Genomic DNA, 20,143 nt, shown 5'->3' on the forward strand with positions numbered 1-20,143 from the left:
AATTATAAAACATAGAAGACCATGAGACAAGCATAATACTGTTGGAATAGATTGTAAAGAAAATTACTTGCTGGGTCTATTGGAAAAGTTTTAAAATGAACTTGGACATTAAAGATTGAGTAGAATTTTGAAAGTTAATGAAATGGAGACAGTGGGGACAGTGAACATTCTTAACAGAGTGATGAGCATGAACATTCTTGGCTTCAGAATATATTTAGAGAATCTTAGGTAGTCTGTCTTACCTAAATAAAGAGCTATGGAATGGGCTATGGGAAGTGACGGGATGTGAAGATTCAAAGTACTTTAAACTCAATTTGCATACCATTTAAAGGAATATGTACTTGTTTTTCAATATGGGAAGCCATTGAAGGAGTCTGAGCAATCTATCTACATGATAAGAAGCATAATTGCAAATATACTTCCCTAGAAGGGTGGAAAATGGATTGGTTTAGGAGGGGTTTGGGATCTGAAAGAGAGACCTAATAGAAGGTTATTCCAATAGGAAAAGTCAGCCCGATTTGCAGTGGCAGAAGAAAAGGAAAGAAAGGGATAAATCTGAGTTATTTAGGCATTAGAACCAGCAAGGTTTATAAATCAACCGAATGTGGAAAATAAGGAAAATGGAGAAGTTAAATCCTGAGATTTGAAAACTTGGTTTATTAAGTAAATATTTAAATCCTTAGTTGAAACTGGGATTACAAAAAGAGGAATAACTGAAGTATTATATTAAGTTCCAAAGGGGGATTAAAGAATTATATTTGAAACTAGAGGGGCCTTTAGAGATCATGGAGTCCTAGCTCCTGAAGAGGTGCCTTAAGGACTGCTGTTGTAGGTAAGGATGAAGAAAAATGGCTGGGGTCTAGACTTCTCACTTTCTTTTTACCCAGTGTCATTCTGATTTTATTGCATTTACATATATTGGTTTTACATAAAATTTTGTTTGAAAAAGCAAGTGGTCTTCTGCTCACAAAGAAAATTTGAGTACGCTCCAGCTCCCTTATTTCACAAATTTATCACCAAATGTCTAAATAGGCAAATGTTTTGCTCAAGCTTCACTGTGTTTTTTTTCTGAAGTGTCTGCATGACACTCAGTGTCAGCCATGAGAAGAGCCCAGAAGGCAGCTGGAAATGTGCTGTGAAACTCAAAGAAAAATCAAGGCTAAGGCAATGAGAGACTTTACACTATAAATACAAATAATATTATCCAGAAAGAATGTGTTCGAATATGAAGAAGGTTGAGGAACAAACTTTGGAAAACCACTGCCTCTAAGGAGTACAGAGGAGGAATTTAGTAAAGAAAATGGATAAAGAGGCAATTAGATAGACAGATCCTAAATTTAGGATTAAGAAAGCCCTGAGTTTGAAACTCAGTACTGCTGCTTTCTATACAGCTATGGGCAAGCACTGAGCCTCAACGTAAATGTCTGTGGGAATAATAGAACCTATCTCAAAAGTTGTTATGAGAAGTAACATGAGAAAAAGTGGACAAAGTTTTAATAGAGTTCTTGGCATATAGTTAAGTGTTAAATAAATACTATTTTTAGAGCCTGAAATAATAGTGTTTCAGAAACCAAGAGAGGACAGTGTCAAGAAATAGAGGTTGAAAATCAATGTCTATCTAATACCATAGGTAAATTCAGTATGATGAAGATCATGTGGAGGCAAAAGGATTTTTTAGGATTTCACAGATAACATTCACAGGATAGCTTCAAGAGAATGGTAGAGGCAGAAGTCAAATTACAGTAAGCTTCAAGCATGAATGAGAAGTGAGGAAGTAATGGCAAAAATTATAGGTATACCTTTTAAGGTGCTTTATGGTGAAAGGAAAGTTAAAGAGAGTCATTGGCTTAAGAGGAAGACAAGTTTAGTGAAAATTTTCTCTTTAGATATAAGTGCGCTTGAGGAACGGCAGGCACAAGACAATAATGAATGAAGCAAACACATTTGGGAAGTAGAATTACAAGTAGAGGAATTTCTCCCTTTGGTAAAGAAGTACAAGTGAATATGTAAATGTATATTTATTCTGTATTTAGTGGTAGAAGAATGGAAGTTGAGAGAGTTCAAGGTTGGTTTCCATTTTTCACTGAAAGAAGCGTAATGATCATCTGTCAAAAGTGTTTGGCAATTAAAGTTTTAAGAAAATAAAACAATTTTAAATTAGTGCTGTGAAAAGAAAAGAACTACAGATGAGCAAAAGGCCACTCTGCTGCTTTGATGGCTTATGTAGTCATAAGTACTGAGATACACAGAGCCAATGGCATGTAGTAAAAATAATAAACAGAGTGTTTTGAAAAACAAGTAGCATTCAATAAATTTAATAAAATTAATAATCGGAGATTATTTGAATCAATTTGTTACTACTAACTGAATTTATAAGGTCCTTTTAGTTATTTTTAATTATTAATGATTAAAGAAGAAATAATTATCTTGTAAAATCTTCTAAGTATGATAAGTATTAGAAATTACCTCTTTTATTATTTTCTTCTTAAACTTCCTTATTATTATTTTTCTCATCTTTCTTCCTAAAATAATAAGAAAACATCTGTGTTGTATAACATTTTACAGATGGTGATGAAGATGTTTGAGTGATAATTGTTAATTTTGGAATATAATTTGTTAAAATTTCATTTTGTTATATATTGTGTTTTATTTTAGAATACTTAGAATATTTTAAGCTTTAACATTGATGTGTTATAATAGACATTGGGTAGAAGGAACAAGCTTTCCAGCAGCAATTTTCATTTGCTTTGCTTACTATCTACTTATCTTTTTTGAATCTCACTTTTTAAAATTAAACTATACGTTTTTATTTCTTTCCTGAGTCTTATTTATATTCTTGTTTCTGCCATGCTTGCAGTCATTTTCTTACTCTACCTCGCTCCAGATACAGTCAGACCACTGAACATCATCACAGGGATGGCAGGTATATTTTTCTTACAATTGAGTCTGTTTGTAGAATTGCATGTGTCTATTGATATGATATAATTAACTTCTATTTCTGTTTTATGTATATAGTTATTAATTAAATATAGAAACATTATTCTTATAAAATAGTAGAAAATAAATCATATATAAACACTTTAATTGTAGTAGGATGTCAAAAATAAAGCTTCGTTAAAGAGTTAGGATCGTACCTTGATGATTCTAAAAATTTAGTTCTCCAGGAATGACAGTTAACTCATGATTACCTAGAAGGATAAAACAACATTTAAAAAAATTAATTGCAGTTGACTGCCTACCTTTCTCAACAGAGTTTTTAATTAGATATTTAGACAGCACTGGTTGATTTGTACCTATCTTAACAGCCTGCTTCCCACCTTCCTCCACAGTTGAGGAGTCAGTCCTTGAAGTACTTACCTTAAACCGATTGCTTTTTAGTTATCTTTTTGAAGGTGGCAATGATCTACTTCTTGGTCATCATAGATGATTTGGGATCTATGAAAAATACTGGGTCTGTGAGAAAATCCTTGCTTATTTCTACTCTACCATCATTCACCTAGTATGTAAGGGACTTATCAATTACCTGGCACTTAATAGAAAGGGGGATTAAGTAGAAAAATAAAGGAAAGAAAGCCTATATGTAGCTTTAGGGATGTAAGCCACTTCAGTGACAACTTTTGAGGCCTTATAGGAAAAGAGAATGGTAGTAATAATGTGGTGGATTCAGCTTGCATAGATAAGCAATTAGATGCTGTACTCACTCTGACTAAAGTTTCAAAGTGATTTATGTTATACATGACCACTTTTATCATATTAATTTAGTTAATTAAGTGTTAATAAGAAAAGAGTTTAGAAAAAAAAACTACACCAATGAGTAAATTCCTAAGGATTGAATTGATGTAGATAGATATGGAAGGAAACTAAACATAACATCAAGAATAAATTCCTAATAATTCAAGTTTTGTGTTATCTTTCAGTAAATGTAATTGAAGTTTAGTGCCTTTCATTTTATTATGGTGGTTATTACCATATTTAATTTTCTTTTGTATTTTCTCATTCCCTTTTCTGTAAATGTTTGGCCTGGAAACAGGGCGTGGCCACCATCCTGCTATAAAAGCCCTGGGGAATCTGCAGATTGGGTGGCTGGGGCTAATTCCTCAGGCCAGTGCTTCCTAATGGCCCTGTGGGAGGGATCAGCACCAGCAAAGTGGCTCAGTCTGTAAGCTGCCCTGCAGGGGAGCCTGACTAAAGCACAATGGCAGCTGCCTGTCTAGCCCTCATTCTGGCACCAGGAAATGCAGTCTTTCCCTGTATGAATCTTGTGCTAGGCTGTGACCCGCTGCCAGTGTCCCGGGTGAGTGTCCACAGGTGAGAGAGCCTGTGCATGGGCCTTTCAAAGGGGCAAATAGGGTTTCAGTCATCTTCTGTCTCACCCAGAAATCCCTTCTGGTTTTTACAGTCAGAATCTTTATAAACTCCTCTTCCCTTGGCTGGGACTCTGAGCTAAACAATTATTACATTTTTGTTGTTATATCTTTTATTTTTACTATTGCTGCACATGATATTCAGACTGCTTTTTGATTGCAGTGATTATACATTTACTTTATAAAAATATGAAAAAGTAGTTATATAACTGTTCTTATAATTGGCCAAGACCTTTCTTAAGATGACTTACATGAATGAGATTACTGATTACAGGCTCTGGTATCTCTTCATTTCAATGTAAGCTAAAATTATGTGTTTTTTTATATACTATATTTTCTTAGTTTTAATTTTAATAAATAATATGTTTGAGTCATATTATTCTTTCAATAAATCAACAGATAGAATCAGTTCTTAATCAGCTCAAGGTTGGTTATTAATTTCATAATACTTACCAAATTCTCAGCCTCAGCCTGGCTTGCCTATTTTGAAGGATACATTTCTGAATTATCTTTTATGTCATGATTTGGTTTGTGGTCAGGAAACACAATATCATTAATATTTGCATTAAAGAAAACGATAGATAGGAAAGTAAGTTAACAAATATCTTACTGTAAAATTTGTTGTCACTTAAATCATTCATATTTGTGACAATAGTGTATACCTACTCCTAGACAAATTGGGTAGATTTTGTAAAAATGAAGTTCTGTAATGCCTTTTTAAAATATTCTCTTTTGTCATTGTCAGTTTGATACATAGAAAAGGTATGTACGTTTCAAAGCATAATAATAAAATGAACATCCATGCATCTACTACCCAAACCGAAAACAACTTTTTTCTTAGTATTTATCTCTACATAAAGCTATCCACAGCACATTAAGGAATTGCTGATATTAATGGTGAGTAGTGTGATGAAGGACTTTATGTAAAGATGTCATGTAGGAGACAACAAGGCTATATCTTAAAGGAGGAATTGGAATTATTTACATTTATATGGAAGCAAAGTTATACATCAGTGGAATTTTAAAGAAATGTATGAGCAAAGTCACTAAAGTAATGAATACCATGGTTTAGTGCTATAGGAGCATTATCCAAAAGGTGAGGGGTAGCAAGAAATGAACCTGCAATGATAGAAATAGTCCCCAATTATGAATAAATTTGTATGCTCTATGCTAGAACTAAGACTATAAGCAATAGAGATACTTCGAAGAGTTTAAATTATGGGCTGGCTATAACATATTTATTTACTCTAGAATAATTATTCTAGAAATTCTGTGGATTGATGATTTGAGAGAAAAAGGAAAAGAAAAAAGTGTATTCAAGTATTTGGCTTGGTGTAGTACAATAGAAACTGGGAGCCTGAACTGGGTAAGGTAGTGGATGGAGAGATAGACAGAAGATGAGAGACTTAATCAATTAAAGTCAATAATACTTGGTAAATGTCAAGATTTAGATGTTGAGGGGGAGACTAAAAAGTCAATACTCACAGCCTCATCGTTTGGGAACTGGGTGCGTATGGCACCTTAACAAAGGTAGAGATGGGAGGTATTAGGGGAGGAATCAGTTTAGGCGAGAGCTTTGGAATTATTGATAGGGTGAAGGGAAACCTCTAGCGGGAAGTAAAATAAGTAATTTTAAAGCTTAAGAAGAATTTTAGGCTACATAGAACAATCTGGAAGTTGATTCACTACTAATGGGAAATAGCCACAAAAACAAAAGTGAAATGAACCAGAGAAACAACCCATGATGTGAGGACCAAGGAGTTTTCTTCTGCCTTGGGAAACATTAATATTTAAGTGGTAGACAGAAGAAGAGAAGCTTCTGAAGGATGTAGAGAAGGAAGTATGAGAAAGTAAGAAGAATAGAGGTGAAAGAATAGTTTTAAGAGGGAAGAAATAATTTCAGTAGTAAAAATCATAAATGATAAACGCCCATTAGATATGTCAAGTGAGGTGTCATTGGTGACTTTAACTAAGATGATTGCAGAAGGGTGGTGTGGGAAAAAAGGCAGATTACAGTGGCCTGAGTTGTGACTGGGAGATAAGAAAATGAACATTCTGAGAGAGTGTGGAAAAGAAATATTGGCTAGGGATATATGATATCATTGTAGGTTCCTTTCTTTTAGAATAGGGAATATGTCATGTGTTTATAGGCTGGAGGAAAGGATCTTTTAGGAAAAGATAGATTGAAAATTCAGGGAAAAAGAGGGGATGACTAGAAGAAAGGCCTTAGGGGTAGGAGGATGGACTGAACACACAGATGGAGTTTGTAAATAGAAAGAAGCTCTTATTTATCATTTAGACAAGAAGAAAATGCATGAAAGAGTTGGAAATAGCAAGTTTTTAAATAAAAGAATGTTAAATTGAAGGTAATTGTGTTTGATAGCTTCAATCTTCTTGTTGCTGTGATTCAGATTGTGATGGTAGTTTTCGAGACAAATTCCTAAGGGTAGAGGTCTAGTAGTTGAATATAATGTTTGATTAAAAATGGGAAAGTTTAAAATAGTTGTTGGGTAAAAGTGATGGGAAACGATTAAGTTGAAAGGTTTTTGGTGGTAGCAGCAGAGCAAAAGTTGGAAACCATGAATTTGCGGTGTACCAGTCTCTATGAATGTAGGCTTTACATAAGTGATACTCAGTTGCCTAGATGTGGCGATATCAGATTTTGTCATTGAACCAATTTTAGAGTTCTGATAAATGTTTGGAAGATCTGAATGTCAGTACAGGAGTGGTTTAGATGGTCAATCATAGAGTCCAGGGTGAGTAAGGAAGGAAAGAAGGCAAAGAGGGTGATATATACTGGCAGGAATTGGGAGACCAAAGAATGAAAAGTATCAAATGAAGATCGAGTAAAGTGAGAATAAGACAGCTAACAGAATAAATGATTTTAATCAGAATTTGAGATATTGAAATGTGGTATTTCTGATTTTGAATAGTTTCATTAGATTCTAAGATCCATAATATTTCCCCAAAAGTATGTATATATGTGTGGGGATGGGGGAGTGATACAGAGGAAAAAAGTGAAGATCATTGAAATTTGAAGATAGTGTGGTTCAAGATTATTGAACAATTTTCTGTATGTGTGTTGAAATCTCCTATCATTACCATAGAAATTGGGATAAAGAAGATGGCTGACAACCAATTCCCCAAATTATCAGTGACTAAAAGAATAGTGATTGGAAGTTAGATAGATATTAGCAAACTGAATTATTAATGAATATTACAGGTAAATGGCATGCTTAATAGAAATAAAGATACGTACATTACGGTGAGGGAATAATGGGCCATTTATCTCCAGGGAGCCACACTCTCCTGGATCCATGGACTATGAAATATGAAATAATAAGTAGCTTTGCAGATGAGAGCTACACTGGAAGCAGAGTCTGCAATGTTGAGCTAAATGTTTCTTAAGGTAGGGATATGCAGAAACCATTCTGTAGAAAGAGTGATGATATAAGGAAGTTTGTTAACAGTGGATAAAGATTCTTGAAAATACAGTTAAAAGAATTAGAGGAGATTAAAATGGTACAAAAAAGCAGAAGAGATGAAGAATTTAGAGAGAAGACAGGGGATAAATTGGCCTGTGCCTGATAACTAAGAATGACAGAGGTAAGATGTTTGAATAGAAGTGATTTACCTCAAACAGCCTGTGTTGTTTTGGTGCCAGAATGGGGATTGTTTTGGTGCTAGAATTGAGTAAGGTTCTAGGAAGGGTCTGACCTAGGTCTAGAGTAGTGCTGAGGGATGCCATGGAGTTTGAAGAGAGGCATTGCATGGTATTATTTCAAGGTATTTGGGGCCATGACTAGGACCTTACTTAGAACAAGGATTCTGACAAATCTAGGGAAATCATTGAAGGATGAAATTCCTGTGTGGGTTATAGATGTTTTCTTACAGATGTCCTGTGTGGGAAGTAGTACTGAGAGCTTCAATAAATGTAGTCAGATTCAATTCCTGAGCCGCCCTTCTTTTCGCCTTATTTCTTTGTATTATTATCAGTCTTCTTTTACCCTACAAGTATTTTCTTTTCTATCACAGCTAATCTTCTATTTGTATTTTTGACTCTTGCTCTCTTAATTTCTCTTGCAGTTTTCTCCATTAATTATTTTTGTTTCTCTTGAATTTCAATCTCTCGTGATTTTGTTTCTCCTCAAATTACTGTTGAAGCCTCCGTGATAATCCCTTCTATTTTGTTGCACCTTCAAGCTACTTTGAAAATGAGTACCCCCACCCCCATCTCTTCCATGCATGAGTACACACACACACACACACACACACACACACACACACACATCATATTTCTTGGGTATGTATTTTTACAGATGCTTCCTTCACACCTTCATTAGTTCCTAATCTTTAACCCTCTACAGTTTGACCTTTGCCTCCAGCACTTTATTTTAAATGATTTTCTCCATCGCTATTATTTACTGTATTTTTTATACATTTTTTTCTTGTTGCCTCATTGCATCTCCCGTTATTAATCACTTCTTTTAGCTTCTCTAATGCAGTACTATTCTGATTCTCATTTTACCCTTTGACTGCTCTTCTATCTCCTTAATTTCTTTACTATTTCTCATGTCCTCAACTTTTTTTACCATGTTATATCCTATCATTGCTATGGCTTTGACCAAAACTTTTAATACCTAGTATAGTGCCTGGCACATAATATGAACTTAATAAATAATATTGAAAGAATGAATGAATCAGTGAATAGTGAAATATTAAAAGACTTTTCAGATTAACTTATTTTTCTCTCTGATTGATATTCAAGTTACTATTATTCTCTCTCAAAAATTCTTCTACTTCTGTTAATAGTTCATCATTTTATTTTGGAGGCTGGGAATTTTCGCTTTTTTTCTTTGGTTTACATATTTCTACATTTCATTCATATGGTGATTTGTCAAACATTATTGAGAGGGATAAAACATTTTTGCTATCAAAGAAATTAAGCTTTAGAATCAAGAAAGCTCCATTCAAGTTCTAGCTCAGAAAGTATCTAATTGTGTGACTTTGTCCAAGTTTCTGTGAGCTATAGTTCGCTTATTTCTAAATGAAAGAGATGGGTTTATATGACTTCTGAGATTCTTTTTAATCTTGATATTTTCTTTGTATAATTTTGTATGTTGTCTATATTCTAATGCTGTATATTGTATACTTTATACATTGAGATTTATAATATTTGTCATCCATACCTTTTCTCTGTTTCTACTTCTCTTTACTATAAGTTAACCTTTTCCTTCTCTAATTCTTCCTATATATCACTACTGAATTAATCTTATTTATTACTTAAAAATTACCTTTGTTCAGAAATTTTTAGTCACTCTAATTGAAAAATAAATGGATTTAATTTCATTTAATTAAAAAAAATGTCTAAACCTCTTAACCAGGCATTTAAGATCTCTATACAATGACTCCAAGCTAATTTTCTAACTAACATCTTGCCATATCCTGTTTTCTGTTATTTCTAACATGTCCATTTGACTTTCTCCTCTTCCAGTCAGATTTATTGAACATAAAAATTTTTAGACAAAGTGACCTAGACATGCTGCTTCAAAACATGATCTTTCATACTAATATTTTGATAAGTCAATCCACAAAGTATCAAAAAGCAGCTTACTCTAGAATTAATAGGAAAGTGCCCAATGCCATTAAAAGAATGGCCTACCTACTAGAACTTTAATAGCTCTTTAAGACATAGGATCAAGGTAGGATCAAGTCCCTATGTCAAACGGCTAGAGAACTGATAAAAGAAATCAAGAGGCCTTTTTGCGCACTGCTACTGTGATGTCATCATGTTTCTGGATCACAATATTTTTGTTATCTGATTCTAGACACACCACAGGAATATCAGTGGGGTCAGAGGTTAGCTTAGCTGCTTGCTGGGCTAGAAAAGATAATCACCCCAGCATGCTCATCTGACAGGATCCCCCAGCAGCCCAGATGAAGTCCTTATGAATCTGTGCACAGGTCATAAGACTCCAACAATGGATGGATTCTTCATTGTGTCCTCCAGGTGCTGCTTCAAAGCCATCTGCATCCTGCCCTCTGTCCACTCCAGCCCTGGAGTCCTCAGCACATTGAGTCTTCTCCACCACAGGCCTCCCATTTAAGTCTTTCTTATGATGTCCACCTGTCTGCTGAAATTTCTTCACTTTTCATGCATGTTGTCCATCTTTTGTACTATAGTCTTTAACATATCAGTCATACTTATTTAAAATTCTCTATCTGATAGTTACAACATTTGTGTCACCTCTGAGTCCTACTCTGTTGATCGCTTTTGCCTCTGGGCAGTGTGCCCTTTTTTTCTTGCCTTTCGGTATTTTTTTAAATTGATTCTTAGGCATCGTGTAATCAGTAGTGACTGGGGCAGATAGTATTTATGCTTGAAAATGTACGCACCTCGTGTGTGTGTGTGTGTGTGTGTGTGTGTGCGTGCGCGCGCGCGCGCGCGCACGCGCGCGGTTTGCAGGGCTTAATCAAGCTTCGGACTGTATCTCTGACTATGTGGTTTGGATTGATGATGAAATTACAGTTACGGGCCCCAGGCAGCAGTGTATGTGAGGAATTTGCATTACCCCCATTCCCCTATCCATATAAAGCTAAGAAACCAAAAGGAAGGCCAAGTTAGTTCTTTAGCGATACATCTTTAAAATGTTTGTTATTTTATGGAATCTTTCAAGACCTGGGAAGGGAAAACATGAGGCCAGTACCTTGGTGGAATACCTTGAATTTCTTACAGTGACAAGATGTTATTAAACTTTAACATCCACTAAAAATGGGAATATTTTTATTTAGTACAATAGAAATCTTATAGATAAAAGGTAATAATTATATTATGGCTCAGGATTTTGAAAATATATTTTAAAGATGTATTAGCTTACAGCATGTTAATTGTTTCTGGGTAAATAATCCTGTTTATTTGTGATTTTATGTTATTTTTTGAAGTAAAAAGTAAATACAAATAAAAATGATAAATATTTGATAAAATACTATTCTTAAGACATTTACATCTTATATGTTTCTGTGTGTGCACAGTTAATAATACATCTGTATTGTTCAGTATTGTATTTGTCCTTAATTTTCTTGAGGAAATTGGGATATTTAATCATTTCTTCCTGCTGTTTTCAGTAATGACTATTTTTTAAAAAATACTTCTCTAGTTATGAGAACACTTCTCTTTTTGATGATAAAGTAGGCTTATGGATAATAGTAACATATTTTTCTACAACTGTCTGTTTTTTCTCATCAGTACATATTTTATTACCATTTTCACATATTAGATTGTTACTAACGACTGACTCGAGATATTGCTGTTATTTTTTAATAAGCTCATTTACTTTTAATAATCATACAGAATTTATGTTTAACTGAACAGAAATGTTCTGTAGAAAAATGGTATCATTCCCAAGGATAAATTGATCTATTTTCCACCAAAATAATAAAATGTTTTTATTTGTGCACAGAATTTATTTACCATGATTTGTTTAGTGAGTATTTTGTATCTTCAATTCTCTTAACTTTAGAAGCAGTGCTAAACTAATATAAACCAGAGTTTTAAAAAAGTTAAATTCGTACTTTGTACATTATGAAAATTATAGTCGATAATATAATTATTGTTATACAAACGTGTTATTAATTACCCTAAAATGTCTCATTTAAATTTTTATTTTATTTTATATTTATTTCTTCTATTATGTAGTGAATGCTCAGACATTCTCTTTATATCGAGATATTTTATCAAAAGTGTAATGTTTCTGCTGTTAATCACCTTACTATATATTACACAATATGGATATATGAAGGCATTTTTTTGCCCCAAACTTTAGATTATACTTACTGTCCTTCAAATATATGTCCAATTTTTTTATTTAAGATGTCAGCTTTATGGAGAAATAATTATTTTATGAAAAAAAAACTAATTTCCAAACAGCTTTACTTTTACAGGTTTATTTTTCAAGAAAACTTATTATATTTACTTATGACATCTTTACAATATAAACATGAAAAAAAAGACTGATTTATCGAGGTCTGAGTTATATTCTAGGACAATTTTTATCGACATATCCAAATATTACATTGAAACTGCATTGTGTTGTTTTGTTTTTTTAAAAATATTTTTAGTATTCTTCTGTCATATCTAGAGAGATACTCTACATTGAGCTTATGTTGATCTAGAGTTGCATCATTGTGATGGCTGTATATAAGAGGTTTTAGAAAAGAATGCACATTGATCTATTCTTCCCTGTTAAACTGCATAACTTCCTTCTACTTTGAGAATAAGGTAAATAAGTAGCAAAAGATGATGAAATAAGCAGGAAGCTGGGCCACAGACTTGGGAAATTTTTTAAAAATTTAAGAGCAACTATACTGAGAGGAAATATGACCTAAGATGGACTTCACTAGTTGTTTAGAAAAATATTTTCCCCTTAGAAATCCTCATCTAAAAATCTGCACGTTCTCTCGTGTTTTTAAAGCTGAGTGTTACAATAGTGTCAGTCAGTATGAATTAACTCTGTTTGTTCAGAGTCTGCTCAACTGTACCGCTCCAAACACTTACTGTTGGAATTAGCGGCCACTAAATAATCTGCATCCATCCATGTAAATGACACATACAAAAAAATATTTTAAACGTATATTTGAAAGTATAAACTACTTATCTAAAACAGAACTATGACATACATTAAACCACTTTTTAAAAGACAAATTATTTACCTAAGAAAACAGTAAATTTATAGGTGAGTGGTTCCTAACCACTTAAATGGCTAATGCTTTGTCAGTCTTGTACAACCTATGGCCATCCTTTCTGGATAATGTTTTAAAATGCACAAAGTAAAATAAATAAGTAGAATTACACAGGAAACTACTTATACTGAAATACAGACCCCAAGGTAAGAACCCCACATGGAAACAAATATTTTATGCCTTGCAAATGGTTATCGATTATTTCCCATATCGCAGTTACTAATATTCAAAACTAATCATAAGTTCTCATATTAAAATTAAAATTCACTGTCAAGTTTTGTACCTCAGTCCCTTAAATAACCTCCTATGAGACTGGGCATTATATATGAGATTTAGGCTTTGCTGCTTTTTATTTTCTTTGCAATTATTTTAGTTGTTATCCAGTAAGATTTATTCTTAACCAATTGTAGGAGCAGGAGCTATCTCGACCTTCTGTTGTGTTATCAAAATTTTAAATGCAGTAATTTTCCATTTCCCTTAAATGTCATGGAGCATTTCAGGAAATTTCTACCTTCTTCTGTTCTTTTTATGTTTTATTTTAATAGGTATTTCATTTCACACTATAGAAATTATGTAATTTATATTTACAATATGGAGAGAAAATATAAATAAAATTTAAAAGAGACTATAATCTTCAAACAACTTGTTCACTAAAGAGATAATTTTAAAGGGATATTTTCTAAGGAGTGACCTGTTTGCTTTATAAATAATGGCACCCTTCTAAGGACATAAAATATAGCAACATAAAATTTAAATAATTCTCTGGATTTCACTCACAATTATGTATTTCGGTTATTAATAATATAGTGTCAAAGAAGTAAAAGTGCATATTCTAACATTTCACTTTACGCTTGGAAAAATTGCTTGATGGAATCACAATAAATCTAAATTTGCATAAGTAAATGAAATATATTAGCCTACTTTTCTGTTTGGGTAATCATAGATATTGCACAGACTTTTGTTTCTACATATTAGATAGTGAGATAAGTTTATTATTAACTTAGGATAATAGGAATTCTGAAAATAATGTAAATATTGATACTCTCCCCAAAATAGGTTTTAAGAAATCTAAAATATGTATATCCCTTTAATTCTGCTTATTTATTGCGATGAAGATATACAAAGATATATACACTAAGAACCTTTAACAAATTATTGAGCCTATTTATTTCTAAAAAGAAGTGTTTCCTCTAAATTAGTTTTTCAGGAACAAAAATACAATTATGATTTTTTTTGAAACTATCGGCTTGGCTTTTTTTTCCCCCTCTTTGACAATTAATTGAATATTGTATATATATTTACATTTAATCTTAGCTTTTGACATATTCTGAATACATTTATATAAGCATACTGAAATTATCTTAAAAATCAATCATTATGGTACATAGAATTAAAAATATTTTAAAATTATTTGACTTATATGTTACGCTATGAATTTAAAGTGTAAGATAATCGCAAGATATGTTGTAGAGTAAGCATAGTATTCACTTCCTAAAGTCATTTCATCCAATATCTACTGGTCCAAAATTATATACCACATAATTAATTACATATGGGAAATTGTGTCCTTTCTCTTCTTATTTTTCTTTAATTGCTACATTTTTTATTATCAAAAATAAGATTGAGAGAATTTACAGGTCAGGTGGAAGTCCTTGATACATTAGTCTTGAGGAAGACTAATGCTTGCTTTACTGTCTGTACTATATAAGCGTTTCCATTTCTGTGATTACAACTTCATGGGGAGGTAGTAGTTTGATTTGACGTAAACTTTGGAGTATGTATTACTTGGGAGTTCAAGATAGAGTCAAAGCTAGTATTTTTAGGTTTGTCTCACGTATGATGGGGTTGGTGTTAGAAGGTATTTATTGACCGAATGTTGAGTGTAAAAGCGTTGTACTAGACTCCAAGGATAAAAAAATAGAAATAATGATAAATTACTTAAATTTAAGTGTTCCTCTTTCACCAAGGATTAGGATTGATATTGATTCATTTGTGATCAAAGAGAGATATTTAACCATTATTTCAATCAGTTAATACCCATTCGGAATTGTATTGGTTGGCATCACTAAAGTGCATTGAGATAGATTATATGGATTGCCTGATTAACCAGTTTTCTGTAGTGATTTTTCTTGTGGAATATATATATATATATATATATATATATATATATATATATATATATATGGCTACAGACTGTAAAACAGCACCATTTTCTTATAACCTTTTGATTCTTCTGTTTGATTCAGGTGTATCAGTATATTATGATGGCATTGAAACCTAGTTACTATAATAAACAGCCTTAGGGGTTTGAGCATATGGTTTCTTTACCATTTTTAAAATGTTAGGAAAAGTCATTGAATTCTTTTAAAATAAAATACTTCACATAGTTTACATGTTCAAATGGGAATTCACTTTGGAAAGCAGGCAGTTCTGTTTGTCATTGGTTATAACTGAGCAACTCCTTTTATCTTCACTGGGAATTGCTATTAAAGGTAGAGTTTGATTCCATAGAAATTTTTCAAGTTTAGTGAGAATTTGCTCAGAATATGTTGGGGAAGAGAAATTCTTTACATACTCAGTAATTTTAAACAATTACCTTTTCAAAACCAATTTGATGCATCATAACCAAATAGCAGAAGGGCACTGAAGATCAACTGAGCTGCTTTTTGACTAACGTTGCAGGGATTGTGAAGCAGCAGATAGACAGCCATATCACAGATCCAGATCAGCAGAACAGCGGCCTCTCCTAGAGCGGACCACCACCCGCTCCAGATCCACTGAACGTCCTGATACAAACCTCATGAGGTCGATGCCTTCATTAATGACTGGAAGATCTGCCCCTCCTTCACCTGCCTTATCGAGGTGAAAGATAAATCAATCAGACTAACTCCCCTTTGCCCCACCAGCACACCATTTTATTTTCCCAGCAGCTATATGGTCTCTTCTATCATTCTTAGCTGATCACTAATCACAGTTTATACTAACCTTTTCAGTGTATGCACACTATTTATATTCAGTGGATATAATAGTGTGTGGCTACCATTGTAATTTGTTTATGAACTGTCCTGACTGCATTTGTTTTGTGATTTCTCATTTATCAGGAGTCCTGGGTAAATCCCCACATAATGCACCTCATGACTATCATGTTCTTCTCCTACAGAATGAGAAATTGTTTGTGTTCATTAGACATCACTTTTGGAATAATCATCATAACAACAATAAATAAAACTAGACTTTTAGTTTCTTTCTATCAATGCTAATATCTTGTATTGACCAATAGCTTCCTTAGCTTAATTTTGAATTGTTTAGGGTTTTATTTGTAGTTTCATCAGATATTTTCTAATAAAGGGATATCTAATAGAAGCCTGAGTAAAAATCTCTTTGGATCAAGGGAGAGAGGTTAGAGTTAAGAGCTTGAAGTCTGGTAGAAAGAAAATAAAACATTATCTTTTATTTTTCGAGCTGCAGAATTATCCTCTTTCATATGTATAGGATATTAATTTACATTAATAATTCCATGGAGTGTACTGTAGGATTTTCTGTGCATGTATCTGTGTATGTATGCATATTACACAAAAGAATAAACATCTTTGGCTATTTAGGTAATTATTTAAATATCCATAATGTGTCCTACTTTCTTAACCTTTTAATCAGCAGCTAAACCTCTTTTATAATTGCATTTATACAGCAATCCTATGAACCCAATGTATTAAAAGTATTTAACTCATTCTATCGAAAATGAATATTAATGGTGTATCTTGTAGGTCTCATCCTCGTACTGGGTCTGTCCAAACAAGCCCATCAAGTACACCAGTGGCAGGACGAAGGGGCCGACAACTTCCACAGCTTCCACCAAAGGGAACATTGGAGAGAAGTAAGTTTTATTTCTAACCATGTCATATAGGAAATACGCAAGGAAGCTAAAGTGAATCAGATTTTTTACTACCTTTGTGTTAGTTTTCTTCTTTAATTAATTGAATGCCTTAGCTGCATTTGCTGATTGTTAAATACTATGTATTTTGCATTTAAAATTTCTAATATATGGAGATAAAATAACTTATCATTATTGCTCTGGCACATTTTTAAAATTTGAATTAATGCATTTTGAAAAGTAAACTTAATGCTCTTAAATAAGCAGTTGGATGATATTTCTATGCTACAACTAAGTTTATGTAATTGTTGATAGTTACATAAAGTTTATTAGTAACTAGCCAAATCAATTTTCACACACTGCAAAGGACTGGTTAGCTGATGCACAACAATGGTGATCCTTCTCAAAACTGGAGTACCAGAAAAAGGTAATCATGAATATACAAAGAAAGATGCATGTTGTACTGATATTTTTAATACTTCCGATTTTTGCATAAAAAGCATTATTTGCTTATACACAGATGAACATAATCCCCAAACATCTATAAATAAATTCTTAGATAAAGGACCTCTAAAAGCATGGGATGATAGAATATAATAATTTTTAACATCATTTTTTAAATGGTCCCTATATATAGTAACTGGATGTACTGTGTCAAAAAAAATTTTTTTAAATCGCCATTTAACTTTTCTTTAAAAGATGATACATTCTGTGCCTTTGGAAATTTCTGTTGTTTTTAACCCCTGTGCTTTGGTTCCCTTTTTTGTTTTGTTTTTATTTTATTTTTCCCAGACAATGGAGTCAAGGAGATAGAACCTTATGAAGGTCTGTACATAAAGGAGGGTTTGTTTTGTGCTGACAGCCTTTTGGGGGGTTCTGTAAGCAAAAATAAACCCAACTGCAATTGATGTCCTCTACTGTATATAGGTTTTTATATACATAGTTATTTTGTTTTACGATTGTTAGTATTCTACTTTTGTTTTATTTGGAAATTATAACAAGGAGTTAAATTTCTTTGATTCAGTCAAGTAAGAATGCAAAGAGTTTAACTTCTTTAAATGACAAGATAAAATTTTCTCTTTTTGAAAGTTTAATTTGCCTCTTAAACTAAAGTCTGTTTTGTGCAAGACTTCAAGCAAAGATATCAATTGCAGTCTGTGTTTATGTCTTTGAGGATGTACACCTAGTATAGTTATAGTTATCATTATATTTTTTTTATATTTATGATATTTTAATTATCAAATTTGGCTTTCTAGAAAAGAAAGTTGTTGAATTAGTGAGTATGGTCTGTATTTCCTACATCATTTTTCATGTAGCAAGCCTGCTTACAGTATATCAAAGTTAAATATGTAAAGATTTATTGTCATAGTACTTTATGACTCAAGAAAAAATATTGAGTTGTGATATATGGAGTGGCATACATTTACTAGGATAATAAAAGTTCCTCTACTAATTATAGAATTCTGAAATTGACTTCACAGCTTTAAAGAATTGTTAATTTTTCTATTTACTGAATAATCTCCAGCACGTAGAATATTTCCTGGCACATTATAAACCCTCAATAAATATTTGTTGAATGAATGCATGAAATATTTATTTAAAAACTGAAAAGCAACTTCAAATAGTGTTTAAAGTACCATTAAAATAATTTTGTCATTCTATATATATTTATGTTAAAATTCATATTCTATAACCTGTTTGTAACAAATTTTCAACCGCATTACAATTGGACAGCAGTACTTTTATTGCTTTGTATAACTTGGAACAAGTTTTGTTCTTATTAGTTATAGCTGAATGATTTACCAACTTCTGTTCTGTGCTCCTTTCTATTTATCGTGTACCATGATTTTAAAAACCCAGTGCTGTTATGTCTAATGGTCTGTTATGCTGCCTGATGAAAAGATTTCAGCAGCATTTCTATATAATTCTTAATTATTTGCATAATAATGAGGTATATAATTTTAAAAGTACTCTCCATTAGGAAAGTTTATGTCACAAAATTTAAAATTTATTTTAATACTTTTTTATAGCAATATCTATTGAGATTTGAGTAGTCCGTTCTTTGTAATACTAAATATACCAGAAAACCAACATAGAGCCAATACTGAAAGACAGGGTTGAGGAAATTTTTAACGGGCTTGGCAACAAGTATTCTATATACTGTTTTTTGCCCAATAGAATCTATTAAAATCACAGTTTTCCTTTAATGTTCCCATTGTGACTTCCATTTTTATAAATAAAAGAGAGGAGAGCCAAAACCTCCCTTATCTTTTCCAGTATGAAATAAAAAGATTTTTTTTGATTTTTGTTTTATTTTGCTTAGAAGTATGAATGATTTTAACAGTGTTTTTATAAATGTTGATAGTGAAGACTTCAGTAGATATATGATTGTGTAGTTTTCTTTAGCTTTAAAGTAGATGCATAATATCTTTTAGAAGTCTTCAGCTTCTAGCTGAAAAGAACATAACCCAAAATAGACTATTAATTGATGTTCTAAATCAAATTATGTTTGGGTTATCTCTAAAAAGTTGTCAGAGGTTGTAACTTAATGGTATTATTTTGGAATAAAAGTAATGACATATTTATTTTCTAATCCTGTTCAACAGCTAAAAATTGAGCAACTCCTAACTAATTTAATTCTTTCAATTTGGGTTATATCGTATTTTTATCTGTTAATTAAATTAGTTTAAAATCTTATACATGTTGGTCTATATGGTGGTACAGCATTAGTCATCTTCTCTTTTTGTCTGAGAATCGGTGAAAATGGGAGCAATGTAATGAAAGTACAATATACTAAACAACTATAAGGCATTTAAAGAAAAATTTTTCCCTAACTTTGATGCATTGGCATTTTGTAAATATAAATGAGGGTTTATAATATCGTTTTTGTTTCTCTAGAAGAAAAGTTATGTAATATTTGTATAAGAATATACCAGCTTTATAGACAAAGTATTTTGCCTACTTCACTTAGTTATCACATATTGTAAGTACTCAGGGGCCGAAGGTCTCTTTTACAAAGCAGAGTCATTGTAGAAGGAAACAATATGATCATTTATTGCCAGTATACTTATTTGATTCCATAACATGTCAGAAACTTTTTCAAAATAATCTGTCTTTTTACAATCACTGGATTATCATAAATAATTTGAACATTTTTGTTTCATTTCAC

The 20,143-nt window shown here is 32.3% G+C and overlaps 1 protein-coding gene and 1 pseudogene across 50 annotated transcripts in view; one reads left to right on the forward strand and one right to left on the reverse strand.

Moving 5' to 3' along the window:
* RIMS2 (regulating synaptic membrane exocytosis 2) overlaps positions 1–20,143 on the forward strand; it is a 526,738-nt gene that overhangs the window by 323,948 nt on the left and 182,647 nt on the right. For 21 of the 50 annotated variants that reach the window (XM_036232966.1, XM_036232917.1, XM_036232918.1 and 18 more), the window contains 4 exons: positions 2,858–2,923; positions 15,786–15,965; positions 16,868–16,977; positions 17,767–17,799. In XM_036232966.1, coding sequence (XP_036088859.1) covers positions 2,858–2,923; positions 15,786–15,965; positions 16,868–16,977; positions 17,767–17,799 — 389 coding nt within the window. The remainder of the gene's footprint in view (positions 1–2,857; positions 2,924–15,785; positions 15,966–16,867; positions 16,978–17,766; positions 17,800–20,143) is intronic. The other 29 variants (XM_016147467.2, XM_036232960.1, XM_036232922.1 and 26 more) reach the window with 7 other exon arrangements.
* On the reverse strand, positions 10,115–10,398 carry LOC118612003 (annotated as a pseudogene).

Source organism: Rousettus aegyptiacus, unplaced genomic scaffold, assembly GCF_014176215.1.
Source record: "Rousettus aegyptiacus isolate mRouAeg1 unplaced genomic scaffold, mRouAeg1.p scaffold_m13_p_15, whole genome shotgun sequence".
Taxonomy (NCBI): domain Eukaryota; kingdom Metazoa; phylum Chordata; class Mammalia; order Chiroptera; family Pteropodidae; genus Rousettus; species Rousettus aegyptiacus.